Below are 27,567 nucleotides of genomic sequence, written 5' to 3'. Positions count from 1 at the left end.
TATGTATAAATTACTATTTTGATAAACTTCAGAAGTAATATTGTTCGACTAGAACTGACAATAGGTTGGAAAATATTATATTTTATATCTAACACTAGGCAATAGATTGGAAAATATTAAATTAAGAATTTGACACTTTTTGTTAGTCACAAGAATTTTGAGGTTCAAATGTATGTAGAGCAAGAAAGATAACATCATTAAACATTTTAAGTTCCATAATGTACCAATACCGAAAGGCTAAAATTTCATTATTTAATTTCAGCACCAATTACATCACATATTATTAGTTATACATGCTACAAATAACTAATAATAGTGGTTTACCAAAAAATAATAATTATTTTTATTTGTCATGCTTCACTTTATTAGAGTAATTTTAACTATATTTTGAAGCTAAATTTAAGTAGATTAATTTGAATATTTTAAATTTGAAATTCTTTTTATAAAAGATACATCTTGAAATATTGATTAAAGGTCATGATACAGTTTGACTCTCAGGATGTAAAGTCTAACAAGTAAAAGTGAATAGAGAGAGTTATTTTTGAATTATTTACTTTTAATTTTAGTTAAAATATTATATTTATTTCGGAAAAGATACAAATATACCCCTAAACTTTAATAAATGGTACAAATATATCCTCCGTCATACTTTGGTATAAATGTACCCTTGTCGTTAATAAAAAGTTACAAATACACCCTTGAACTTTAATAAATGGTACAAATATACCCTCCATCGTACTTTGGTACAAACATACCTTATTGTTAATGAAAAGGTACAAATATACCCTTTTCATTAACGTCGGGACACATATCAGCATCGTATTGGTTGACGCTTTCTAATTTATTTTATCTGTGAATAATTTAATTCATCCTAAATTATAACCCATACCCGATCCAAATAACCCGACCCAACCTGTGATACAATAAAGACATTAATTTAGCCGAGGAATGTCCAAACTTCGCAAATTTTTCTCATGTTTCTGTTCGTAAACTATTGTCTTCTTGTTTACTCTTCAAAGTTGGTGAACAATGGTGTAACAATGAATTTAAAGCAGGTTACAACAACCATTAGTTAGAAACAATTTTTGATTTATCGACACTCGTGAGTAAAAAAAAAACAACAATTATTCATGAGGAACATTAAACAACATCAGAATATTAATCTAACATCAGAACATTAAACAACATCATAATGTTAAACAAATCTCTACTCAATTTTAGATGGTAGATAGATCGAAACATGAATTGAACCAGTGCATTTGTTAGGATTTTTGGGTTAGTGTGAGAGTGTGAGTGTGAGAGCGTGAATAGAGACACGTGATATGTTTCTTGAAGCTTCTCTATTACATAGGTTGGGTTAGATTATTTGAATTGAGTATAAGTTATAATTTAGGATAGATTAAATTATTCCCAGATAAAATAAATTAAAAAGGGTCAATCAATACGATGCTAACATGTGTCCCGACGTTAATGAGAAGGGTATATTTTTACCCAAAGTATGATGGAGGATATATTTGTACCATTTATTAAAGTTTGAGGGTATATTATACATTTTCATTAACGACAAGAGTATATTTGTACCCAAAGTATGACGAAGGATATATTTGTACCATTTATTAAAGTCCGAGGGTATATTTATGTCTTTTTTATATTCATTTTAATGTTAATAATTATTTATTGCTCGATATAATATACACGTGCAATATACGTATGGTTAACTAGTTATATTAAAAGAAAATGAAGGTGTATATGTAATCATGCAAGTATCGTCCAGTAAAACTAGAGGGGGCAGATGCCATCATATTCAAACAACCGTGATGCATTTTTCACAAGTGAAAACTAGAAGGGCACTTTGGTGAAATACATTGATGTTTATTCGGCATATATATTTATCTGTCGCTACCATTTTGGCCTTCAAGAAGGTTCTTGAACGCTCTATAAGCGAGCGCCGAAACCCTAAACAGATCCAGCGAGCGAGCGAAGCAGACAAGGCCGGAGAAAATGTCTCATTTCGGAAGAACTGGCCCTCCTGACATCACCGATACTTACTCTCTCCTTGTCCTCAACATCACTTTCCGTAAGCTTTGAGATTTTCTTCCTCTTTGCTTTTCTTCTGTTTAGATTGTGCTGCTTATCGTTGTTTGTTTTGGCGTAACAGGTACCACGGCTGATGATCTCTTTCCTCTCTTTGATAAGTACGGCAAGGTTGTCGATATCTTCATTCCCCGTGACAGAAGGTTACATCTCCTTGCCTTTTTATTTTTAATTATCTTTTGTGCTAGTATATTTGTCTCTTAGTATTTACAACCAACAAAGGAAGTAGAGTTAGAGAGAATGTTTTCGATATACCGTCGGCTTAAGAAGACCGTCCAAAGCAGCCTCAATAAAGGAATAAAGGAACAACACGCTCTAGCAATCACAGCTAGTAATAGCTACATTCGTAGGTCTTTGTTCCTTTGATTTTTATTACTATATATCGCTCCTTGTTTCGGAAACAGCCTCTCTACTTCCTCGGAGGTAGCGGTATGGACTGCATACATCTTACCCTCCTCAAACCCCACTCTTGTGGGTACGTTGTTGTTGTATATCGCTCCTTGTTATTCGTTTATCTTTTTATTTTTTCGCTCTGTCATGCCTATTGTTCGTGGTGTTTTGGTGATGTCTATGATTTCAAATAGATAGTTTATAGCATTACGTTGTGAGTGTCCTGTTTCTTTATTATTTAGTAGTGTGTTATCGTGTGCTTTTATGTTTTTTGTTTGTTGTATGGTTATCTGTCCTGAGCTGGAGGTAGGTCTATCTTAAATAACTTCTCTACTTCATCTGAAGTAGTGGTATGTACTGCGTACACTTTCCCCTCCGTGGAGACCACCCATCCACTGGGTATGTTGTTGTTGTTGCTTTGTCATGCCTATCTCCCATGGTAGGATAACGTCTGGGTACACTATACTCCCCAGTTCCCCCATGTGTGTATTTGATGTTGTTGTTCTATTAGTATAAGTATCCGACAATATATCAACATTAATATCTGATAACATATTCTTAAGGCAATTTTCGTGATGGATCTGCATTGTTTCTCCTTTTACTTATCATAATATAAGAATATAGGTATGAATAGACATGTTGAAAAGTTTCTAATTGAATTCGGTTGTAGTTTTCTTACATTATTTCATACATACACATTATAACAAATCATATATTAATTTCTGCCCATTAATTTCTTTTTTCTATGGTTATTCATTCATTGCAAGAACTCATTACAGACAATTAAATATGCAAAATATTCTCTATCACTTTATTTTATATATAAGGTATAATTTTAAAGAATTAAGTTGGGAAGTGAGAAAAATATATGTTGAATCTAGAGTATTTTCAATTTATTGGATATAATTGTGAAGTAATATGATTTTGGTTCTCACCAGAACACACACACACACACACACACACACACATATATATATACACGTATAAAAACTGAGGTATAGTTTGACGAAATTAGTTGGTCATCAGGGATAAGATAATAGAAACTAGAATATTCTTATTATTTTTGTGTAGCTTAATTTTCTAAAGGGGAAGTAAAATTTACTTCTGCGCCTCGTGTTTCATGTGCAAAATAAATAAGCGATCTACAAATTTCTTCCAAAACAATTCCATAATTTTGACTTCTGTTGCTACTTGACAAACTGAAACGTACAAACTAAAAGAGTAGCATTCATACAACAACTTCCAAACAAACCATAAATAAAGAATTAGCAAAAGACCAAAGACAGCTGTCGAAATTCGACAAACTAATTTACATATAGAGTGAAACAAGCTTCCAAAAAAGAAACGAAACGTAGCACATGAGCCATAATATATCCAATGGAAATTTAAAATCAATATATGAAAACTAACTATTAAAAATTCTTTGCTACCTCATCTTGGAGAATCGATTCAATCAAGAATTAGGTGTGTGAATGCATGTTATTTAGTATGTGCCATCAGCGTATGATTTGAACTTTTGGCATCCATTGATTTCCATTGATGAGTTCATCGTGAGTAAGCTTATTTTGCAGTAGGCGTATGCATTCATTTTATTTTACATATGAAGTGGCATAACCTTTTTGAGTAGTTGTCTCGTATTCAAATTCAATCCAGTATGCAGCAAATTCCACCCAAAAGGAAAAATCGCATAGAGATATGCATGTACAGTTGAAAATGTGAACTCCGTAACAAGTCGTTCATGTTCCTCGGCACGTTGGACAATCTTAGCGACTTGTTTAGACGACGTATGCTTCATCTTCTCCTATGTGCCTTTTTCTATCCAGCATTAGACATGATGGATATGTGCCAATAATTAAATCAATAATCCCTCCGTGCATAAATCAACCATGCAACAAAAAAGGAAAGGAACAATTAGGCGGGCACTTCAGAAATCATGGATAATTATGTTCCACACTTTTCTTTTTATTTGTCCCAAAAGTAAGGTTACCTTTCTATTTTTAGAAACAGGTTAACTTTAAAATTCTCATTTTACCCTTAATGACGTGATTTACGACCACCCAAATATCTAAGACTATTTTTGGACTACAAATTTCTCGAGTCTTTTTTCTTGTTGAAACTCTGTGTCTAGTTAAATGATGTCACATAAATTGGAATGGAGGGAGTAATATGTTCTGGCATTCATTAAATTAATAAAATGCCCATGATACTAAACAAACAAATGACATGCATTTTATTAATTAAATTCATAACAAACACATGTCAACATAGAGACATTTTTATACATTGGATTGATCTTTGAAGCGCTGCTCGACTTTCCGAAATAAATCTCCATTTTATTCCTACTACTTTTCCAAAATGTCGTGTTATGCAAATTCAGTTTTTCTTTTATAAACTTAAAGTGGCCATATGACTTGTGTTACAGATTTTTTCTTTATAGTTTTATATTTAAGATCATTATTAGCTCCCAAATTTTGGAGCATTGTCCTAAATATGTTTAAGTGGACTACTATTTGGTTGCCACTTTGCATTTTCTGCTGCTTCTACCTTGCTTACACACACCCCCACACACCCACTCACTCTTCCCTTGTCACTTATACATATTATATGTTGGTCTTGTAACAGGACTGGTGAGTCGCGTGGGTTTGCGTTTGTTCGTTACAAGTATGCAGAAGAAGCACAGAAAGCTGTAGACAGGCTGGATGGTACTTCATCTTTCTTTTTCTTTTCCTTTCGTTTTTCTTTAGTCGTGCTATGCATAACTGAGATTTTCTTGTATGGTATTCTGGAATTCCTGTTGTAAGCTCTAGTAAGAGGTGGTGTTAACTAGTTGGATCATATAACTGAGCAAAGGAAAAATCCTACGTCAAACTGATCTTAATGTCTATAGCTTAGTCTGGGATGTTGATGGTGGGTCAAAAAATGTGTGGGGGGTGGGGGGTGGGGGGTGGGGGTGAGAAGATAGGAAATTGTCAAACACGATGGCATTTTGTTTAATTTAAGAGAGAATTGCTATAGCATCCTACAGTGGATGTTGTGAGCCCTGTATTTTATATGATAACGACCACCTGTCCCTGCTTCATGTGATGTGCAGCGTGTAATGTGCCAGTTGCTTAGGCTTTTATCCGAAGGTGCTGGCGAATCTGAACCGAGAAAACATAAACTTGGGCTTAAAACTATCTAGGTTCTTTCTTTTTATAGCCAAATTACACGGGTCATTTATTTGTGCTTTTGGATTTTAGTAGGTCAATTACTCTACCCATCGCACAAAGTGGTTTTGAGTTGCATTTTAACTGATCTAGTCCTTGGTTAATGTGGCACTGCTTGAAAAAAAATCCTGCCCGATCTAATGAGATTTCTGATGTCTGTCTGCTGTGTTGACGGGTTATTCCCTTTTTTCCTTCTAGTACTACACCTGTTTTCCCCCAAAGCCTGGTTAGGGTTGCTGATTTATTGGAAGTACGACGATCAATCACACATTTACTTCTGAGCATGTAATCAATAAATCTGCTTGTTTCCAATAATAGTGGTTGGATTAGTTGGTGGATGCGAATCTTGTGGTGTTGTTAAATTAGGGTGGGATTAATGAGATTGGCAGAGATTGAAGCTGTTAATAGACGGTCTATTTTGGCTTTTTGCTAGTTTTTAGCATGTGAAAAAGTAAGTTTAACTTTTTTCACGTGTATGTTAGATTTCCCAACACTGAATGTGTGCGAGTACATTAACACCATCCCCCCCTCCTCCTCTCTCCCTTCTTTTCAGTGGAGTTACCTATTAGGTAGCATCTGGACTCTGTTAGTTTTCAACAATGTTATTTTTTAAAAATCGCACTTTGTTGCTTAAAGTGAGGAAGCAATGTGGTTGAGGCTTCTTTGGTGAAGCTATACGCTTTAAAAAAGTTGGTGCTTTGAACAGTGGTGCACAGAGTTATTCTAGAGAGAGTCGGTTGCTCCTGTAAATATTGACATTAGTTGCATATTATTCTTACCTACAGGATCCCTTTACAACGTCATTTGTATGTTTCCGTTGCATTCTTTTCTCTTGTTGAATAGCTTTAAAGATACATATGTCAGCTAGGCTGTGTTATGAACTTTTTTGGCAGGAAGAGTGGTTGATGGGCGGGAAATGGCTGTTCAATTTGCCAAATATGGGCCAAATGCTGAACGAATGTGAGTAACAGGGTCATTTTGCCAGTATGTTAAACATGTGCTTCTATTGAGCATATTCTACTGAAGCCTTTCTATCTAGTCTCTTTTTATCACTGAAAAGACTTCTTCTCTTCCTCGAGGATAGTTGGATTTTCTTATCCCTTTTAGTCTTGTTTATGGACTCTTTTTAGCTTCTGATCTCATGCCTTGTTTGATATCAGTCATCAAGGAAGGATCATTGAGAAAGTTCCAGCAATCAAAGGAAGCTCAAAAAGCCGAAGCCCTCGTAGAAGGTTGCCCTTTCCAACTGTACCTTGCACCTACCATACTGTTCTTTAAACCTACTGTGTGTTTGTATAGCTATTTGCCAGTAAGAACAACCTCCTGTGTTTGTATAGATATTTGCCAGTAAGAACAACCTACTGTGTTTATATAGATATTTGCCATGTTATTGGATTTTCACCTGATGCTACTCTTGGATGTTGCTCGTCTTATCAAATTGTTTTGAACCTGGCCCTTTGCTTGCTGATTCTTTTTCATTGTTGAAGCCCTTTGAATTTCTTTTGATAGTGGGTGTTAGAGAGAGCACACTTATATTATTCAATTGTATTTTCTATAAGAACACTTGTAAATAATAAAATTAAAGTGTTACTAACTCAAGCGGATGAGCTTTGTCAGTACTTGCCAAGTACTTCTCTTTGCTTTTGTATCTAATATATAGTTTTGAATAAAAGTACAAATGAAAAGATTAAAGAGTGGGGCTAAAATAATATCCTCATGATGTTCATTTACTTGCATGGGGAATGAGAAGGCAGCTATATTGTAAGCAGGCACAGAATGCTTCATCATGACCAACAGTAGTGATTAGGTGGACTTGAAGCCAAAGATCGAAATGTGAAATGGAAAACTTGTCTGGTGGAACAATTGCCACTATCTGGGTCTCATGTAGTTTTTCAATTGATAGAGGAAAGATTGAATTTTCTTTTTTTGGTGGGTGGGGGGTTAGGAAAAACATCTTTTCAGAAACTGCATTTGGTAGCAACCTAGTGTTGGTTTGTGTTAAATTTATGCTAACGTCGAATGTTAGTTGATATTAGTACTCACGGATACTGAATTTGCTGAAAAGGGTCATGCATCTGATTAAATTAGGATGTCCAAGTGGGCCTGGCAAGTCAAATCGTGTTATCACTGCTTACTCACAGTTCTTGATCTAGTTTCTTTGCTAATTCGTCACTGTATGCTTCTATGGCTAGCACATCTTTTCTTTGATAATGGAGGGGAAGATGAACCTTTTCTAGGAAAGTAAAGGAGGCAAACAGAAGAGTAATAGCTTTTACATCGTGTATGTTTTATAAAAATCTGTAAATTCAGGATCTTGTGAATCTTATCATTCGGAGAATGATAGTGCTCCATTTCTGTTCCTGGTTTATATTTCTTGGCAATGTAATGCCCACTCGCAACAATTTTGTGATAAAAGTTGACCACAAATTATATGAATAATTTTCATGTCTTAATTCAGAGTATTAGCAGTGGAACTAATCATACCAAGTATTTTACATTGGTGGTTTACTGCAGGATTCTATTTTTATCAAATTTACTGAAATTTGCTTGAAGACGACTGATCTAGGTTGATGAGTTTGTTGGTTTTCACCTTTAACAGATACCGCGATGACTATCACAGAGACAAAGAATACAAGAGAAGTAGGAGCAGAAGCGTTGATCGCTATGAGCGCGATAGGTATAGGCGGAGGGAGCGGGACTATCGGTATCGGAGTAGGAGCCGCAGCTTAAGTCCAGACTATGATCGAGATCGTGGCAGGGGACGTGACAGAAAACACCGTAGACGGAGCCCATCATTTGATAGGTTTTCACTTTATCTATCATATACAATGTGTTTTGTCTTGTATTGCTTTAGATCAGCCAGTTATTGTGAAATATATTGCAGTGCCTCCCCAGCTCGGCGCAGCCCAAGTCCTCTCAGGAAAGAGTCTCCTCGTAGAAGCTTATCACCCAAAAAGGGAAGTCCTGAGAGGCGCATTCGCAGTGAACGCTCTCCAACTCCGCGTAGCCGTTCTCCTCCAGGTCGGGCAATGGATTCCCGAAGCCCTTCTCCTCGTGCTGATGAGGTGATAGCCTGAGCTTTGGTCTGATGGATCCCTTTTTTCTGGTTAAATCTTTTTGCTAGGTCATATATGCTCTTCTTTTCCAACTTTTCAGGAGTAACTTTCTGGTGGCAATGTGAGAACGGGCAGATGAAGTGCATCAACTTTAGCTGTCTTCTGAATGTGCTGTTAAAAATGCAAACTGTGATGCAATTTCTAGGCAGAAGTATTAGCTGACATTTTGGTAGGACTGGTCTCCTGGTGTTTAATGTTTCTGTACTCTATGAAGTGCATGCTTTTGCTATCTATTAGTTTTCCGTGTTATATGGTACTGGGTTGGGAACTTAGATATTATGAGTCATGGTGCTGAAGCTATGTTGATGAATTCCTCTTAGAACACTTTTTGCATTATGCATACAACTGTTCAACTGTTGCTTCTTTATATTCCTTCCTACTACTGCACTTCTCAGTATAAGACAAAGTATACTTCCTATGGATGTACTAACTTTGTAACCAAACTCGTGCTGGGTTTTATAGTTATGATCGAGAGAAGGTTGGTGAGGTTGATGTCAGATGATGATGATGATGATGTGGCTGTCAACCCTCATAGTAGCTTATAGTTAGTTCGTGAAATTTGACGAGGCTGATTGGTTGATTATGTGTTGATTGTTGCTGATGGTTAGCTGTTGATATGCAGCTTCCGATGCTGTTTGTAGTTAATGTATTTGCAATGCATAATAGCAGATGCTGGCTGGAGATTTTCTATGTGCACCTGTATATAATATATTGGGTAAGCCTTTTTCTCCGGTCAAGAGCTCATAAGTCGTATCATGCTTTCATCCACAGAACAGGAGCTCATCAAGTTCTTATATTAAATATAAAAATAAGGTTCATCCAAGGATTAGTTTTTTCAAAGCATTAAACCTGTCTTTCAATTTTTTTATTTTTTTTTTGACTTCTGCGAAGTTTGGTGCTTATAAAATCGTCTTTGAACCGGGATGGGATGCAACTGGGTATGTAGGATGGACACAGTACGGATCTACCTCTGTGCCCGATGCTGCTAGTGAGGTTTCTTATTGTTGAAGCTGATGCTAGTTGTTTGACGTGCTGGCCCCTGAATAGGGTCAATATCTCATGTGGTCTATTTGCCCCCCCAACACGCATAGCAGTCGAGAAATATCATACCTTTAACCAGCCAGATGATCATGTCTTCTTGTGAATTATGATTTTCTTACTCGTGGATCGTGATTGTAGCTGAATGAAATGCTGATTAATTGTACGTTGCAAATCCTTTTAGCTTTGGGGTGCGGCTGATGTTCCAGAGCCTCTCTCTTGATCTGATATTATGCTCTATGTAGCTGATGGTCACCTTGGTGAATTAGCTTCAGCACGTTTTTTTGGGGGTTTGTGTTGTTTTATGTTGTTTGTCCCCATGGCTCGATTGGGTCTTAGGTTATAGTTTATTTTTAAGCCTTGAAAACCAATGACTATTTTTTGGTTCGACTTCCTTGACTTTATCCCCTTTGGTTAATTAATAGGCTGTGTGTAGGTGTCCCTGGGTGGTAGTTATATTGACAAGGCTAGTATTTCTGTGCCGTGTCCAATCTTTATTGTATAGCAGAAGCCATAGGTGTCGTGCATTTTTACTGTGTGATGTTGAGCATAGCTATAGTGTGTGGGTGTTGCTTTACGGTAAAAGCACTGTTGCTTTTTAACATTGTGGTTGTGCTGCTGTAAGGTATGGGGGTCGAGCGGATTTTGTCAATTTGACCATGTGTTCAGGTTGCACTTACATTGCCATGCTTCTGATCTTTCCTGCAGTTGTATGTTAAGTTGCCATATTCTGTTCTCTGTTTAAATTGTGTCTTACCTTTTTAGTCCTGTTTCAATAGTTTGGAAAGGCAACCATTTTTGTTATATTTTGGAGTAATATTTCTCAATTTTTAATTACATCTATCAATCGAACAGTGATGACACGGTTTACATTGGGCTTAATTTAAATTGTGTGATTAACTCATGTGTAGTGCTGAAAAATGTCCTCCAGGAGAATTCCACGGCATTATGAAAAAGTAGAAAGTGTTGAACGGAGTACGCTTCCAATTTTATTTTTTTAATGTTCTAGCAAGTGGTGTGCTTGGCAAATTATATTTCCACGTGCTAGACCGGCAAGTACTAATTGGTTTGAAACGGCGGGGGTAAATATTAATTAGGGTTTTGAATATTATTTATTTGCTCATTTATTCTTAAATTATTCAGTATCGAACCTGTTTTTTTTTCTTTCTATAAAATATCACAACTTATTTTTATTAATTACCTAAATCTCTTTTATTATCAAAAATGGTCGGATACATCCTCAAGTTCATAAATTTTTGGATACATTTCTCTCTCTTTGGTTTTAGTTATTTATTGTACCATGTATCTTGATTAAAAGGTTTTAGTTTTAGAAATGAATGTATTTCAATTATGAATGGTTTTTGTTTTAGAAATGTATGTATTTCAATTATTAAAATTATGTACGAGCATAAATCAACAATAACAACAATCCTGGTGCAATCCTGTCAAGATCAGAAAATGCTCGAAATCTCCTCCCGCTGTTCTTATCTGAGTCTTTGCCTCCTCATACATGTCCTTAATCACTCTGTTGTACGTCACAGGGACCCCCTCGCCTCAGGCATCTCCACAGAACCTCCCTAGGGATTTTGTCATACGTCTTTTCCAAGTCAATAAACATCATGTGTAGATCCCTCTTCTTCTCTCTATACTGATTTATTAGTCTCCGCACTAGGTGAATTGCCTCAGTCGTGGAGCGATCAAGCATAAATGCAAATTAATTTTCTGAAATTGACACAATTTTCCTCAACCTCCGCTTCATCACCCTCTTCCAAATCTTCATCGTGTGACTCAATAACTTAATACCCCAGTAGTTATTGCAGCTTTGAATGTTCTCTTTGTTCTTATATAGAGGAATCATCGTGCTCCATCTTCGCTCCTCGGACATCCTAGCAAACTTAAAAATATTGTTAAACAAGTTGGTCAGCTACCCCAACCCTGCCCCGCTAGAAAACTTTCAAAAATTCACCAAGATCTCGTCGGGCCTCGTCGCTCTGCCTCTTCGCATCTTGTGAATGACGTCACTGACCTCCCCTACCTTAAAACGCCGACAATAGCCAAAATCGCAACACTTTCCGGAGTGCTCCAACTCCTTTGTCCCCCTCCCCATTCAAGAGCCTATGAAAATATGACTATCATCTTTTCTTAATGTGGGCATCGTCAACCAATACTTTGCCATCTTCTCCCTTAATACACTTCATCTGATTCAGATCTCGCCCCTTCCGCTCCATAACCTTCGCAAGCCTAAACAACCTCTTTTCCCCGCCTTTCTCCTTTAACCCTTTATACAAACTCTCAAAAGCTGCTGACTTAGCAGCTGTAACTACTTAGCCTCCTTCTTTGCTAACTTGTATTCTTCCCTGCTCACCCGCTTCTCCTCTTCATTGTTGCTCTCCACCAACTTAGCATAAGTCACCTTCTTCGTCTCCATTTTTTTCTTGACATCTTCATTCCACCATCAATCCCCTCGATATCGTCCAGACCAGCCCCTCGAAACACCGAATACCTCTCTAGCAGACTCCTTGATGCACCCAACAACCTTATCCACATATTATCCACGTCCTCTCTACACTCCCACACCTCCATCCTCTCTACCTTCGCCCCTATCTCTAACGCACTAACTGGAGTCAGCCCCACCTAATTCTAGGCGGACCCTTCCCACCCCGCCTCTTCTTGCCCTTCTTGATAGCCAAGTCCATCACCAGCAGTCTATGCTGGGTCGTAAGATTCTCACTCGGGATCACCTTACAATCCTTACACAAAGCTATATTCCCCTTCCTAAGCAGCAAAAAGTCAATCTGAGTCTTGGCTAACCTACTACGGAAAGTAACAAGATGCTTCTCCTTCTTCGGAAAACTGAAATTCACTACCACCAATCCAAAGGTCCTCGCAAACTCCAAAAGAGCAACTCCCTCACCATTCCTAACCTCGAACCCAAAACCTCTGTGCACATCATCATACCCTAACGGCAAAGAACCTATGTGCCCATTAAAATTCCCTCCTAAGAAAATCTTTTCCGAACTAGGCACGCCTCTAACCACCTCATCCAAAACCTCCCAAAGACTTTTCTTCTCCTCCTCGTCCAGACCCACATGTGGCGCATACGCACAACAGATGTTCAAAGTAAACCCCCCAAAGACCAACTTGATAGTCACCACCCTATCACTAACCCTATTAACCTCCCCTACCTGCCCCCTGAGCTCCTCATCCACTAAGATACCTATGCCATTCCTGAGCCTATCACTGCCTGAGTGCCACAACTTGTACCCATCTACATGCCTAGCCTTAGAACCTACCCATTTGGTCTCCTGAACATATGCAATATTAATCCTTCTCTTCCTAAGAATCTTAACCAGGTCTATCGACTTCCCCTGTAGGTCCCTATATTCGGCGACCCTACCCTCAATCTATCGACATTTTTATCCTCCTCCCTTACTACCTCGGCCTCCACACGACAAACCTAGCCCAACACCAGCCCTCGACCCCACACCCAGCACCCCAGGACATGACCCTATTCCACCATGTGTCACCCCAGCCACTACTCAACAAAAGCACAACGAAGGGTAAAAACAACAAAAACCTATAGACAACACACTCAAAGCACCAAATGCAAGAAAAAATTCAAGAACAACAAATGCTAACAATACACGGAACAAACAGCCAGCAACAAATTAAGTACGAGCATAAATGAAATAATTAATTGTTATATTCTTAGTATAGATCTCAACTTCAAAATTATGTATTCGAAATTGCAAAATAACGGATTGTATGTATTCGAAATTGCAAAATTAGGGATTGTTCGTAGTTTAGCAAATAGTAGGGATAAAGGGTAATTAGGGGTAAATTTATTGGATTTATGTGTCACTTTTTTTTTATTGTAAGTTAAGACTGCGCATAATAAGCTTTTATGATTGGGCTTTTTTTTTTGGACCCCGTGGGAGCTTAGTGCATCCGAACGTTTTTCTTTTCTTTAGTGCACGAATTAAGTTTTACTTTAATAGTTTTCTCTTGTAAGTTGTAAGTTATAGTGCAATTTTATAATTGAGAGTGGTATAGGATTGCACATTGAAGTGGAGGGTATCTATGGGTTCCTATGATCGTACCAATTATGATACTTTAGAAGGCCGGCAAGCATAAAGTTATCTGGAGACCTGGAGTTTCGTTAGCCAAAATCTTTCAAATGACAAAATCCACACATGTTTAAACCTTCTGCTGTCAGAAGTTTACTTAAAGGCATATAACTTCTGAGGTGACGATACATATAGGTATAAGTTTATCTAATGCTTTGATGATTCGACATATTTTTGTTCATGCCTTACTGATATCACTAATGGACATATTAGAATGCTATTGCCGACTGTACTCATTGAAGACCTCTTGACCTTTGCCCCCCCTTGGGAGAGAAGAAACAATTGAAGCTACGATTCGAATAAAATTGATTTTCGTATATGCTATGGCAATTAGTTATACGACACGACATTTGCATTCAAAGACTTTACGGATCATAATCTTCTACCTTCTTAATAACTAAGCTAAGGTATAAGGATCCTAAGACGATTGATTCTTCAAGCCACGGTCATCACTTCAGGTTAACGATTTGTACCATATATCCTCGCAGATTACATCTCTATTTTCACAGATAGTGGTAATGTGGTTGTACCATCGAAGAATACAAACAGAACATAAAACATGGACGCAGAAAATCATTGAAATATTCATCTACTTCCTAGTACAGCATTAGAAACCAAAATCGTGTTTGATATACAATTACATGATACAATATGAAGCCGGAAATTACAATCATCCCCCTTCTTACTCATTCATCGCTAGAATGGGAGCTTTTGCCTCCTAGTGTCTGAATTATGGCCTCTAGAAGTTTGATTTCCTTATCTCGCTTAGATATCTCTTCTTGCTTTGCGCGCAGCTCTTCCATGTGTAGCTCAAATACCCCTGCAACCGCAGAGAAATTTGTTAGTGCAAGTCCATTTTGTGAGGACATGGCTGGAAATGACAAGAAGCAATCCTCTGATACAAACATTCCAGATGACTGATTGTGTATGACAAATAACACAGCAAAACGAAAGATAACTCTTGGGATAACTTGAAATTCCACTGTGCCCGCCAAAAGAATTCTTATGTTACTTTGACACCCTTTGAAACACACACTACCAAGCCCCCCACCCTACACCACACACACACACACAAAAAAAAGAGCAAATAAGCTACAGCTAGTTTGAAACAAGGGGATGTTGACAGTAGCGCGAATAGAACATTGACCAAAATTTGTTTGTCCTGAAGAATGAAACATCTGATTCTTAAAAGAGAACAAAAGAGAAACTAAGAGGTCCATGATCAGACAATATAATTGTTACTTGAGTTTCTCTCAGTGTTAAAGATGAGGTTATAATAACTACTTATACAAGCACATACTCACTGTAGCAACAGCCCATGAAGCATAATTCATATAGCTCTGAATTTAGTGTACCGGAAGTTCTAAAGTAGTCAGAAGTACATACTTGTGGTATTTTCAAGCTCTCTTGTAACCTCTTGTGCACGTAATTCAGCAGCCTTCTGAGCTGCCTCAGCCTGTCTTTTATCAGTCCGTGCATGAGCAGCAGCAGAAATAGCATTATCTAATTCTCGCTCTAAAGTCTGAACTCTTTGTTCAAGAACCTGTAGCCATAAAATAGTCATTACTTTCATAAATAGTGGGAGCAAGTATACAAACAACAATTACGCCTCGTCACAACTCCTAGACAGGTTGAGGCCGGTTATATGAATTTTTACAGATCATGTTCACCATTATATAACAGTAATAAAAATTGCTAAGACTTTTAACGTTCTCTACTCGCATATAAATTTCTGGTGGGTTAAAAGACTCCAAGAAAGCATACAACCTAAAATAAGCATATTAATATGACTAAAGCATATTTTCAACCAATCGGTATCACCTCTACAAAGTTTTTTCTTTCACCATGCTCTATCGTTCACTAAGTCTATATGGATTCCAGGAGATTGTACGTCCTTCGAGACACTTCCTTTCATGCAATTTTAGGTCTGTATATTTTAACACCCTCCACTCACCATGATTTCACACCTATAAACCGGTGCATCTGGAGGTCGACACATGATATGACCAAACAATCGCAAGCGACCTCCTCTCATTTTATCTTTGATGTGTGTTACTTGCACATCCTGGCAAACGTGGTCACTTTTAGTCTCATCCGATCTTATATTGCCGCACATTTGTTTTAGCATCCATGTCTCTGTTAGGCACTCATCTTGGGGAAGTGTGGACTATATTGGCCTAACCTTCAATCGCATGGACATTGTTGGTCTTATAATAAGTCCTGTAAAACTTAGGCATCCTTCTACCATTAACACCTCGGTAACACTTCTCCATGTCAACCATGCACTTTTAATTCTATCTGTAATACTTCCATCTCCTGAAAAATGACGAGTCTAGACTTGCAAGTATATACGTGACAATAATGTATCTTGGGCAGATAACTCAAGATCCTTCACTTCCAAATATGTTGGACAATGCTATTGTCTTGATTATCCATAAATAAACAAAAATCAAGAAGATAGTAACTAGCAAAAGATGAGGACGAAAGAGTTATAAATCAAAATAGAAAGGACAAAGTCATTAACTTAAAGGTTTGTTTTAGCTCTATGCAGAGAAGGAGATTACACCCCTTTACTCCAATGACAAGTCAAAAGAATTCTTCCACCCTGTGCAACTATCAGCGATGCCTGAGCAAACAAGGTACAAAAGCTGGCTGGCATCAGTCCTCACTAAATCCCTCTTCGCAATATAACAGCATCAGTTCTCCTTTTTGCTGTAATTTTCACTTAAATGTTGCATCCAAAACTTCATTAATGTGTTTACTTTTATATCTAATAGATGAAGCCTGTTGACTCTCCTTTTCTTCAACCACTAAAACCTTTCTGGATTTTCCTATTCAACTCCAATGCATCTCTCTTTCAGTTTCCGGAGATAACATCAAGATCAAAACGGAAACTAACACTTGTATGGCTGACGAATCAGACAAATGCAATTTAACTCAATAAGGCATAAGCTTTTTTTCCTATTTAAATAGGTCACAGTTTGTCTCGTTTATCTCTTCTTGCATGAAAATATTGCTCCCTCTTAGTTTGTTCATTCACGCTGAAATTAACTATATGTTTAGATGGTATCCAACTATCTATTCAAATTCAGTTTGGGTCCCAAGTCAGCTAAACTTTTTTGCTTCCTCTTCTGTCAACATTTAGGCTTACATTAAAGCCACAGTTGCAGTAGTCACTTTGGCACAATACAATGCCTTGGATAGTTGCGGATGCCATCTGGAACTAGGGAATATAAAAAAAAAATTTAAGTCCCCACAGACCTTAAACCAAAGATTGTCAGGTCATTTACTTTTAGCTTCGAGATCTTTATAAAATGTTTGCTCACAGTTACCGAAACGTCTAGACTTGAAACTAACACACTACTCTGGGACTTTTGATGTGGTAGCTAATGCACTTCTGAAGATAATGCAACTTGCACTATAAACAGATTTGACTAGTGAGGGGAGTTTAAAAGCAAGACCTAAAAGTTTCTTAAGAGTATCTTGTGCCTGAGCTTTCTTCAACCTTTTAGTTAGTGACCTGCTTTAGTGCTCAAGTTGCTCTATGCTTTTTGTGTTCAGTTAGTTCAATATAACTTCTACATTTCTGTACTGTTGACACCGCTCACAAATGGAAGCAGGAACAACAGCCAATTTCACTAGCAAAAGGGTTGGTCTAACAGCATATGCAGACAGCATGATTACCAAGCTAAAAACTTATCTTGGTCTTTCATTCTCGAACATATTAAGATGACACTTTACTTCCAAGCAACATACCCCGCATTATAATATCATCAGGAAATGAGAGAAACAAGTCCTAACCTTTAAAAAATAAAACATATAAGAAGTTTCCTTACCTAAGATCTTATGCCACACGAAATAAGTAACTTTCCTAGTTAACCTAGACTGTGTAAGGAACCTAGATACATGTAATATTTAAGTTCGAGCAGTTCCCCATGAAGAACTAGATAAAATTTGCTAAGCACTTGTTTCTCCTTTCCTTACTCTGCTACTGCTCTGCACTTCATCAACACAAGCAATGTTTTCAGCTAAGCGCCTATACTCCCTACTCTTCTCTGCAGCATCTTCTCCGAATTAAAACCAATCTAAACTTTCTCTTTAAGATTAGAATATAAGGCCTGCTGAATCAGACTCTCCTGTCTAATTAACACTATCGTCGAGGCATCCCAACAATTTTCATATGCCAATAACAAATTAAACTAGTGTTATGTGCGTGCATTGATTTTCAGCTTCATTCACCATTAACAGATTGCCTTTTTCCAACTGATCAAACTTTTAGTCCTAATAGAAGCACATTGACAAACTTTTAGTCCCCAGTATTGCATCCAGAAAACACAATCAACAAATTACACAAAAACAAACTGAATATTCACCATCTCAGTACAAAATTCAGCTACTCGGATACTCCCTCCGTTCACTTTACTTGTCATGTTTGCTTCTCGAAAGTCAAAACGTATGAACTTTGACTAGCATTCCTTCGTACAATTTTTAAATATATAAAACTTAAATTAATCTAACTCAATTTAGCTTCGGACACTAGTCAAATTGATTTTCATGAAGTATGATAAGTAAAAGTGAACAGCTGTCTTAATGAACCTTAATATGCGAGTGCATTGATTTTCAGTTCCGTTCACCAATAACACATTGCCTTTTCCAACTGATCAAACTTTTAAACAAAATCTAATTCAATTTAGCTTCGAAGACTAGTCAAATTGAATCCACGAGTGAAAAGTAAAAGAGTATAAACAAGTGAATCAAAATTAAGTACCTTAATAGTACGAGCTTGTTCGGAGGTGAGAGAGGCTTTAGCAAAAGTATCATCATCGACGAACACTGCTTTCTTCACAAGTAGTTTTTGTAGTGATTCCAGATTTGATGACATCTCCGATATATTTCCGATCGCAGCGCTCCATCTCTCACTGCTCACTGCTTTCCCTTTCTCCTCCATTTGCTTCCCCTAGGAGCCGGACGGATGGATCTTAGAGTATATCAAACTTGACCCGCTAGTTTGAGAGAGTTACAGTTTGGTCCCTGGAGTTAATTTTGATCGTAGATTGGTCCTCCTAGTCCAATTTTGTTGACAATAGGCATGTTGATAACTTGATACTATCAAAAAAGAATTATTCTTGAAAGGATAAAATCATTTATCCGTACAAACTATTTGGTCAAGTTGAATGTCTTGTTAAAATAATTAGATTATGCATGTAAATTTTATAGTTTATCAGTTACAATATAACTTGCAAGTTGTACCTTAATTGTATCTGGTTGTATTCAAGTTGTCGATCAACTTGCATGTTATTTGCACAAAATGGTATATTGTATGCTAATAGACATAATTTTCTATAAATAAGAAGTTTTGCCGATCTCAATATCAAGAAGTGATGAACTAAAATCTCTCTACAAATATCTCTTATCTAATTTTCTAGTTTTGTTATTTTTTTTTTTTTTGATATATGTTGTTTTTCTTTTCATATTTAATAAAAATGTTTATTAAATAGTCCAAAAATATTTGGGCTTCTCTTGTTTTGTTATGAAATATAAAGTAAGAATAAGAAAAAATATAGAGAGAAGAGAACAAGCTTCTTTATTTTTTACGAGAGATCATAACATTCTTGAGAATACAATAAACAAAATCACTCTATTTATAGGGGGAAAATACTCCTAATTTCTCTCTAAAAGATAGATACTTCGTATCCTAATAGATATCAAATAGATCTTGATAGATCTTATTAGATTTTGATAGACATTCACTATAATGTAAATACATTTATAACACTCCCCCTTGAATGCCTAATTGATAGATAATGTGCCTCGTTAAAACCTTACCAGAAAAAATTCAGTGGAAAAAAATCTAATGAAGTAATACAAAAAGAGTACACATCTCTAATAATACGCATTTCGGCTTCCTCATTAAAAATATTACAAGGAAAACCCAATGGGACAAAACCTCGTAAGAAAAAAAAAGTGCAGCGCGTATTAACTCCCCATAATGAGAACATCTTTGAACCTTTGCATCCCGATCTTGTGCGCCATCTTCTTGAAAGTTTCAATTGGAGGATACTTGGTGAATAAATCAACCACATTGTCACTTGAACGAATCTGTTGCCCGTTAATATCACCATTCTTTTATAGATCATGTATGTAGAAAAACTTTGATGAAGTGCTCTTCGTTCTATCTCCTTTTATGAATCGGCCTCCATTAAGATATGCTATACATCTTGCATTATCTATGTATAAAACCACGTGTACATTGTCGCATTTTTCTCGAATGAGATGTATCATGGCCATATACATTCTCTGGTAGTTTCATGAATAGCTATTATCTCAGCATGATTCGATGAAGTGGTTACGATAGACTGTTTTGTATATCTCTAAGATATGACAGTACCACCACGTATGAACACATAGCCTGTTTGAGATCGAGCTTTATGCGGGTCAAACAAGTACCCTACATCAGCATGACCAATAAGATCGGGACTGCAATCTTTAGAATAAAATAAGCTCATGCATTTTATCCCATCCTAATGTCTCCTAGTAGGAGCAGAAATATACCTTGCTAACAAATTGACTGAAAAAGCTATATCGGGCCTTGTAATATTTGCAAGATACATGAGTGCACCACTTACACTAAGATATGGAACTTCATAACCAATCTAATTCGATATATTTCTCATTTCAGCAAATAATCTATTGCTTTGAAAACTCTCTAAGAGTTTCAATAATTTGCAAGCTATAAGCTTATACAAGATTATCAATAAGTTTCCCAGAAACTTTTATATTTTGAATCCTTAAAGTAGTTTTTATATAAATTCTGTCAAGTGACAATATTCAACATTTCATGTGTGACATCTTCAAGTGTCTGGATTGCAAATCAAATAAGTTTTACGCTTACCAAGATGCATCATTTTATGTCACTTGATAAATGTTTCTACGTCAGCATGCTCAAATTAACGTAGAATTTAGATTCTCGTAATCTTTTATAATATTACACCAATATTGTATCAAAGATATTGTCGACGATTTCTCATTTTGTATCGGTTCACAATGCGACATAACATTTTGAGATCTCATCACTTTTTTATTTTCAGGTACCTAAACCTCTCATAAGGTTTCATGAAGTGTTATGTTGTAGGCTCTTCAAGAGCACATTGCCTTCTTATTATGATTATTTACTCCTTATTTTTTAATGATTATTTTATTTAGAACCGATTAGTCTACCACGCTTCATGCATGAAGAGACTTTGTCCTTTAGGGACATAAAATAGAAGCGCTTGCAGCTTAAATATGAAATTAAATTTGAGTCAACAGATGCTTCCGATATTTGACTTAAATTATCTTTTGAATGTGGATCTGGTGATAATTCCTAACATATTTCATAGTTGTTTATAATTTCCCCCTTATTTTATGAAAACTAACATACATCCTTTATCTTCTTTGAGGATTCCATCTTTGTGTATCTTGGTATATTCATTAATTGTATATCGCACATCAAAATTATTAGATGGAATAGTTGGTTCCTGACCTTGAACCAATTGAGAGGGAAGAAATAATAAAAACTTATTAGTCTAATACATACAAGTGCTATTGTATGCAACATATCATATTTCAGACCAACACATTGATATAAGAACAACAAGGAAGACACAAAAATAAACACCAAATCAGTCCACAATCTTAAGGATCCGAGGACCAAGATGGAGACCACCCTCGGATTCGCTACCAACAACAAGAATACAAGAATTAGTGGTGTCTTTGGCACCAAAACAACAACCCAAACTAATGTTAACAATAATTTATGAAGAGTAAAGTGAACAATAACAATGTGAAGAACAACAACACATACACGGCTTCACAATAACAACATAGAATCGATTATAAGATTACAACAAGACAAAGATAGAAAGATAGACAAATGGATGGTATATTATTAACAACCCAAGAGCTTATTCCACTCTTGGACCTTTAATACCACACACAACATAAATCTATCTCTTACGTGACCTCAACGGAACGGGATCTCCAAGCAATCAATGTCTCAAACTAGCTACCAACACAAGTGGTTCCACACTTGTTTACAAGGAATCCACCTTGCAAGACTCTTTCTCTAGAGTTTTCAAATATATCATCAAATTTATGAACAAAAGACCTAATATGGTCTATTTCTAGTCTAAGTTATAACTTATTACAAAATAACTATAATGCCCTTAATGAACCAAGACAAAGGGGCGGCCTTGGAGTGTGCATATTGGATGGCTTTGGAGTGTTGGGACTTGTTCTCTACACTTCAAAACTTGTTCTATTGGTTGTCCAGCCACCCGAGCTCAAACCTTTACGTATTGGTCCACAATCACGATTGTACTTGTATCATCCTTCTCTTCTTGAAAAGGATTCGACCTCGAATCTGAACTTTGCAAAATATTAGAGGAGACAAAAAAACACATATTCCTCATGACATGAGGGTTGACGTTAGCACAATCAACAACAAAAAAAATTATCAAATCACGAGTGTACATTCTACACATGCTGTGGGACCTTAGGGAATAGGATACCCTTCTAAGCACCAAAAGAAGTACTTGTCTATCCACCAAAGTGTGACAAGAAACAAGACAAAAAAAAAAAAAGAAAAGTGCAATCAATCATAGCATCTTGCCAAGATGGCTCAAACTTAACATACACCCAAACATCCCTCTTACCCGAATACCCTTCCAAGAAAGAGTCAACTAGTCTATCCATATAAGTATGACAAGAAACAAGTATCAAAAGTTGCTTATCAAGTGAAAAATATAGAATCTTCTTGGAACAACAAATAGGCCCGAAAGTTGAGATAGGAAGGCCATACATTCCATGCACATTCAAGCCATTTCAAAAGGCATCCTCATCACCATGTTTTAAATAATCACCGGGATCAAATGGGTGGAGTATACATGGACTCGGGTTTAAGATGCATTTCTTTTTCCCAATACTACCACTAGTACAATCATATATCTCCTCTATACTAGCATGGTCTACAACAAAAACAATTAGAGGGTCATCCATAGTCAATCGATCAACACATTCAACATCACCATTTTCACACACAAGTTGGTTTTCATAACTTCCATAAGACAATGTATTATCACTTGCCACAATGGCTTCAACACTAGATGGATCAACTAGTATTTTCATAATCTCAAGTTGTACATTATCATCACCAAATGGAGGCACATTCGGCTCACCTAAAGACAAACTATCATTCACACTTAGTTGGTTACTAGCCTCATTCACTAAAGTACAAGAGTTAGTTTGATTACCTTGTAGCTCATGTGAAGCATGTCCACTCACGGAAACTTGATTAGGAAGGCTTGGATGCTCTATCAAGTTATCCAACTCCTTGCAAAGAGAGCTTTCCGTCCATTCTATTTTTCCTTCCACTCAGTCCATTATTCTTTCCATTCTCTCCATTCGAGTATTAAGGTCATGTTTTATACCCATTATGGCAGCCATCAAATCATTCATGGTCACCTTTTTCAACGCTATAGTACCTTATCAAATCATTCATGGTCACCTTTTCCAACGCCATAGTACCTAACAAGAGAAATTCTAAAACAAAAACACAAAAAATAGCAAACTAGTTAATGTTAGAAAAGAAAATATCCTCACAAGCTCTCAAGCTTTCACACTTTGAAATGTCTCTCAATTGGCCTCACAAGTGTTGGTAACTCGTTTATACTCCAAGGAGATTACTTGGTACCAATTGGGGCTCGAGGTCAGAATAGATTCTCTTTTGAAACAACTCAAAGAAAATACGTATGGACTTGAATCAAGAAACTACAATGAATTTCAAAAAGATAAAAGCACACAAAGATATGTAGACACGAATAAACGGACCCAAAACTAACTTACAACCTAGTAGACAATTACTAGTTTGCTAATTAGTAATAGAATCAACAAAAGAAAACTAAAAGACAAAGATTAGAAACTAAGAAATAAAAAATTTGAGCTTAATTATGTTGCATGAACAGTAAAATGTGATGATGTGGCAACCACGTAATTGGTCACGGTCCCACACAATTTTAATCACCAACTTTAAGCTTTTGTCTTGATACCATTTGGAATGGAAGAGTTTGTTTTTTGGTGGGAAAATTCAAGTCTTAGAATTTTTTTCAAATTCACTCAAAAAGGTGAAACTTGACTTATACTATTCCCACAAAACAAAGGCCTTGAAATATGGAATAGTGGTTGACAAGTCTTTGAAGTGATGTGTTCAAGTCTCTTCACCAACAACTTTTCAACTTTATCTTACACCTTTTTGGATCTATGTTATACTTTATGTTGGTCAAGACATTTCAAGAACAACAAGATCACAACAATAATTTCTCAAGAACAGCAACAACTCCACCAATATTCATCTCCAAGTCCACAATAATTGTATCACTCGGTCAAGAACAACAATATCAACCCACGGCCAACTTCAAGTTTACAATAACAAGTTCAATAACATAAGCTCAAACCTTTAGATCTAGACACTTTTAGTGTTGGTGAGAAAGAAACCAACACTAGAAACAATCTAAACAAACAATAGACTACAAGATCTAGTAAAAAAAAATATCTTGGCCAAGACAACAACAAAACCCAACTTTCGGCCAAGAACAATCTCAAGAACACTTCACTTTTTTTTTCAACTCTCAAGCCCAAGATTGATCTTGTTAAGACAAAATTAAAGAGGGCTTTGATACCAAATGATACAAGAACGACAAGGAAGACACAAAAACATACACCAAATCAGTCCACAATCTTAAGGATTCGAGGACCAAGATGGAGACCACCCTCGGATTCGCTACCAACAATAAGAATACAAGAATTAGTGGTGTCTTTGGCACCAAAAAAACAACCCAAACTAATGTTAACAACAATTTATGAAAGTAAAATGAACAATAACAATGTGAAGAACAACAACACATACACGGCTTCACAATAACAACATAGAATCGGTTACAAGATTAAAACAAGACAAAGATAGAAAGATAGATAAATGGATGGTATAATATTAACAATCCAAGAGCTTATTCCACTCTTGAACCTTTAATACCACACACAACATAAACCTATCTCTTACGTGACCTCAACGAAACGGGATCCCCAAGTAATCAACGTCTCAAACTAGCTACCAACACAAGTGATTCCATACTTGTTTACAAGGAATCCACCTTGCAAGACTCTCTCTCTAGAGTTTTCAAATATATCATCAAAGTTATGAACAAAAGACCTAATATGTTCTAAATCTAGTCTAGGTTATAACTTATTACAAAATGACTATAATGCCCTTAATGAACCAAGACAAAGGGGTGGCCTTGGAGTGTGCATATTGGATGGCTTTGGAGCGTTGAGACTTGTTCTCTACACTTCAAAGCTTGTTCTATTGGTTGGCCAGCCACCCGAGCTCGAGCCTTTACGTATTGGTCCATAATCACGATTGTACTTGTATCACACATGAAGTTTTGTTCTCATTAGCAATGGTTTAGCAATTTATGAAAGACATTCAATGCTAAACCATCATCACCGAGATGAATTATCTTTACACAATCTAAAAATCATGCTCAATTTATATTGAGCAAGTAACTTTATGAATGTCAAACTGTAGGTTGACAATAAACGTACATGTGATTATCTTATATGTTTTCAACATATCACATGAAAGGTGAACGGACCCATATTCACCGTTTATACTTTTCAGATTTATAGGAATCAAATCCCAACATTAGTTGGTCCAACCAACTTGTCATGAGAACAAGCAACATAAACAATTCTTGAAAAATCTTTTATTTCTTCAACATATGTCTAATACTCAATATACACATCTTCATGATGACAAATTGTTTATGTCAACAGATTAAATGATTTGTATTAGTAACCCCAAGTTACCATAACATGTGCAAAAGTTCTTTAGTAAACATCAGGTTTACTATTGCATGAATTTCGTATCGATAACAGTAGTCTCTTAGTTTATTATGGCGCATGTGATTTCATCATGTTTGAGTAAATTTTCACATTCGTGTTTCTTATCATAGAAACTTGGAGATATTCAATCTTTCAATTATTCTACCTCCTTTAGAGGTGGATTGTGATATCTTCACAACCAAAAATACGTTCGAGTATATATACAATTACATTCACCCCCAGGGTATAGATCTATATTTATAATAATCGAAATTCTCATTTCCCAAAATGAAATATAATCATGGCCTAAGAGTATCAAAATATGATAGCTACTACAAAAACAAATTGAGGCATACATATGATTTATTGCTACCACATTCAATTTAAGGAATGGAGCATATATAATGGGACATGTTTCACCAAATACCCATTATTTTGTCATAGCCATCATAATATCATTAATATGGTGCATTTAGATTCAAATTCAATGTCTTATCCACATAAAGACGTCTCAGGCATAAATTAATGGGACTTGAACCCAACATGTTATCATCCCTTTTGATAATATTATTCTTGAGGAATAAATTTAAAACATAAATGGTTTCAAACCAATTATTTTTCCTCAGATCTAACAATAATTATAGTATTGGTAGCAAAAGACAGTTAATATAAGGAATTACTAACCTTGAAATTACTTTTAGATTTATAATCTCAGCTTGTTTGGCAGAGTCTCATACTGATAACGTGTTTTGAAATATAAAATAAGAATGTTATGAAATATAAAGTAAAAATAAGAAAAAATATAGAAAGAAGAGGAGAAACTTTTTTATTATTTCTCATGGGATGAGAGATCATAAGATTATTAAGAATACAATGAACGAAACTCCTTTAAGGAAATACTCCTAGAAGTATATCCTAATAGATATCAAATAGATATTGATATCTTGATAGACATTCACTATAATGTAAATACATTTATAACAAGTTTTATTTTTTCTTTCACCAAACTGATTCTCCTAGTTAAATAATCTATTTTGTTGAATAAGTCGTATCGGTATTATTTTTTATGTTAAGAATTTTAGGTATTACCAACAGTTTGATTGAATATGTAAGGATTATAACCTGAAAAGACTGAACAAAACATGCACTTTGTGTTATCCTGTTCTTTTTCTTTTTAAGTCTTTAGAAAGAATTCCCTAACCATAAAAATTACATAATTGAAATATTGAGTGAAATTTCTTTCAATATAGAGATCCTATTTCCAAACTGCCAAACTCACAAGGATTGACTGGTCAATTATAGTAATACTATTTGCATCCACGTATATTTATCCATGTATAACCTACATGTATATTCGATCCCATCCATACATTTTCTTACTACAGGTTCAATTATGAAACAATATTTGTATATTACCACAAGCCTGGCTTCATTTTTTTAGGCAAGGTCACATTAGCGAGTATATATTAGAATGAACTTTTTGATTGATTCAGCCTTCAGGACACAACGAAGTCAAATTTAATCAAGACAAGAAGGCTTACTTTTTGTGAGGCTAGTTCTATTCTAACATATTTAACTATGTTAATGAAAAAGAAAATGTTTTCAGGACATGTTATACGAAAATACCGCTTTTTTTAGTGTCGTGATCGTCACATACCCGCCCGGCTAGAAAATGAACTC

At 36.0% G+C, this 27,567-nt stretch overlaps 3 protein-coding genes across 7 annotated transcripts; 1 reads left to right on the top strand and 2 right to left on the bottom strand.

Moving 5' to 3' along the window:
- The first annotated feature begins 1,764 nt into the window (after positions 1 to 1,764).
- LOC107840032 (serine/arginine-rich splicing factor SC35) lies at positions 1,765 to 10,714 on the top strand. Of its 5 annotated transcripts, none has more exons than XR_001665166.2 (10): positions 1,899 to 2,077; positions 2,159 to 2,237; positions 5,107 to 5,186; positions 6,584 to 6,650; positions 6,851 to 6,922; positions 8,290 to 8,493; positions 8,575 to 8,755; positions 8,847 to 8,975; positions 9,269 to 9,521; positions 9,753 to 10,714. XR_001665166.2 is itself a non-coding variant. In XM_016683737.2 (8 exons), the coding sequence occupies exons 1-8, from the start codon at positions 2,002 to 2,004 to the stop codon at positions 8,850 to 8,852; spliced, it is 765 nt and encodes a 254-aa protein (XP_016539223.2). In that variant the 5' UTR covers positions 1,765 to 2,001; the 3' UTR covers positions 8,853 to 9,173. The 5 variants fall into 5 exon arrangements, 2 of the variants coding, with proteins under 2 accessions (XP_016539223.2, XP_047250875.1); XR_001665165.2 differs by having other exon boundaries at positions 9,698 to 10,714; XR_001665164.2 differs by lacking the exon at positions 9,753 to 10,714 and having other exon boundaries at positions 9,269 to 9,629.
- Positions 10,715 to 12,468: 1,754 nt separating this feature from the next.
- LOC124886696 (craniofacial development protein 2-like) lies at positions 12,469 to 14,102 on the bottom strand. The gene is made up of 4 exons (XM_047395623.1): positions 14,048 to 14,102; positions 13,422 to 13,478; positions 13,281 to 13,379; positions 12,469 to 13,133 (listed from the first exon to the last, which is right to left on the bottom strand). The coding sequence occupies exons 1-4, from the start codon at positions 14,100 to 14,102 to the stop codon at positions 12,469 to 12,471; spliced, it is 876 nt and encodes a 291-aa protein (XP_047251579.1).
- A 442-nt stretch (positions 14,103 to 14,544) lies between these two features.
- Positions 14,545 to 19,173, bottom strand: LOC107840031. Its single transcript, XM_016683736.2, has 3 exons — positions 18,740 to 19,173; positions 15,358 to 15,514; positions 14,545 to 14,791 (listed from the first exon to the last, which is right to left on the bottom strand). Exons 1-3 carry the CDS (start codon positions 18,917 to 18,919, stop codon positions 14,658 to 14,660), a joined length of 471 nt encoding a protein of 156 aa, XP_016539222.1. The 5' UTR covers positions 18,920 to 19,173; the 3' UTR covers positions 14,545 to 14,657.
- Positions 19,174 to 27,567: the final 8,394 nt, after the last annotated feature.

Source organism: Capsicum annuum, chromosome 8 (genome assembly GCF_002878395.1).
Source record: "Capsicum annuum cultivar UCD-10X-F1 chromosome 8, UCD10Xv1.1, whole genome shotgun sequence".
In the NCBI taxonomy this organism is placed as follows: Eukaryota; Viridiplantae; Streptophyta; class Magnoliopsida; order Solanales; family Solanaceae; genus Capsicum; species Capsicum annuum.
Note: the sequence above shows the minus strand (reverse complement) of the source record. Positions and strands in the feature narration are given on the sequence as shown.

What these genes read in the sequence shown, in the direction of transcription:
- LOC124886696 (XM_047395623.1), bottom strand. Translation starts at nt 14,102, where the DNA reads ATGTATCGTCACCTCAGAAGTTATATGCCTTTAAGTAAACTTCTGACA. An exon ending in TAAACTTCTGACAGCAGAAG is followed by an intron (nt 13,479 to 14,047) that starts GTTTAAACATGT and finishes GTGTATTGTTAG; the next exon opens with CATTTGTTGTTCTTGAATTT. An exon ending in TTTGAGTGTGTTGTCTATAG is followed by an intron (nt 13,380 to 13,421) that starts GTTTTTGTTGTT and finishes TTTGTTGAGTAG; the next exon opens with TGGCTGGGGTGACACATGGT.
- LOC107840031 (XM_016683736.2), bottom strand. Translation starts at nt 18,919, where the DNA reads ATGGAGGAGAAAGGGAAAGCAGTGAGCAGTGAGAGATGGAGCGCTGCG. An exon ending in AACAAGCTCGTACTATTAAG is followed by an intron (nt 15,515 to 18,739) that starts GTACTTAATTTT and finishes TTATGGCTACAG; the next exon opens with GTTCTTGAACAAAGAGTTCA. An exon ending in AGAGCTTGAAAATACCACAA is followed by an intron (nt 14,792 to 15,357) that starts GTATGTACTTCT and finishes CTGCGGTTGCAG; the next exon opens with GGGTATTTGAGCTACACATG.
- LOC107840032 (XM_047394919.1), top strand. Translation starts at nt 2,002, where the DNA reads ATGTCTCATTTCGGAAGAACTGGCCCTCCTGACATCACCGATACTTAC. An exon ending in AGCTGTAGACAGGCTGGATG is followed by an intron (nt 5,187 to 6,583) that starts GTACTTCATCTT and finishes CTTTTTTGGCAG; the next exon opens with GAAGAGTGGTTGATGGGCGG. An exon ending in GGGCCAAATGCTGAACGAAT is followed by an intron (nt 6,651 to 6,850) that starts GTGAGTAACAGG and finishes GTTTGATATCAG; the next exon opens with TCATCAAGGAAGGATCATTG.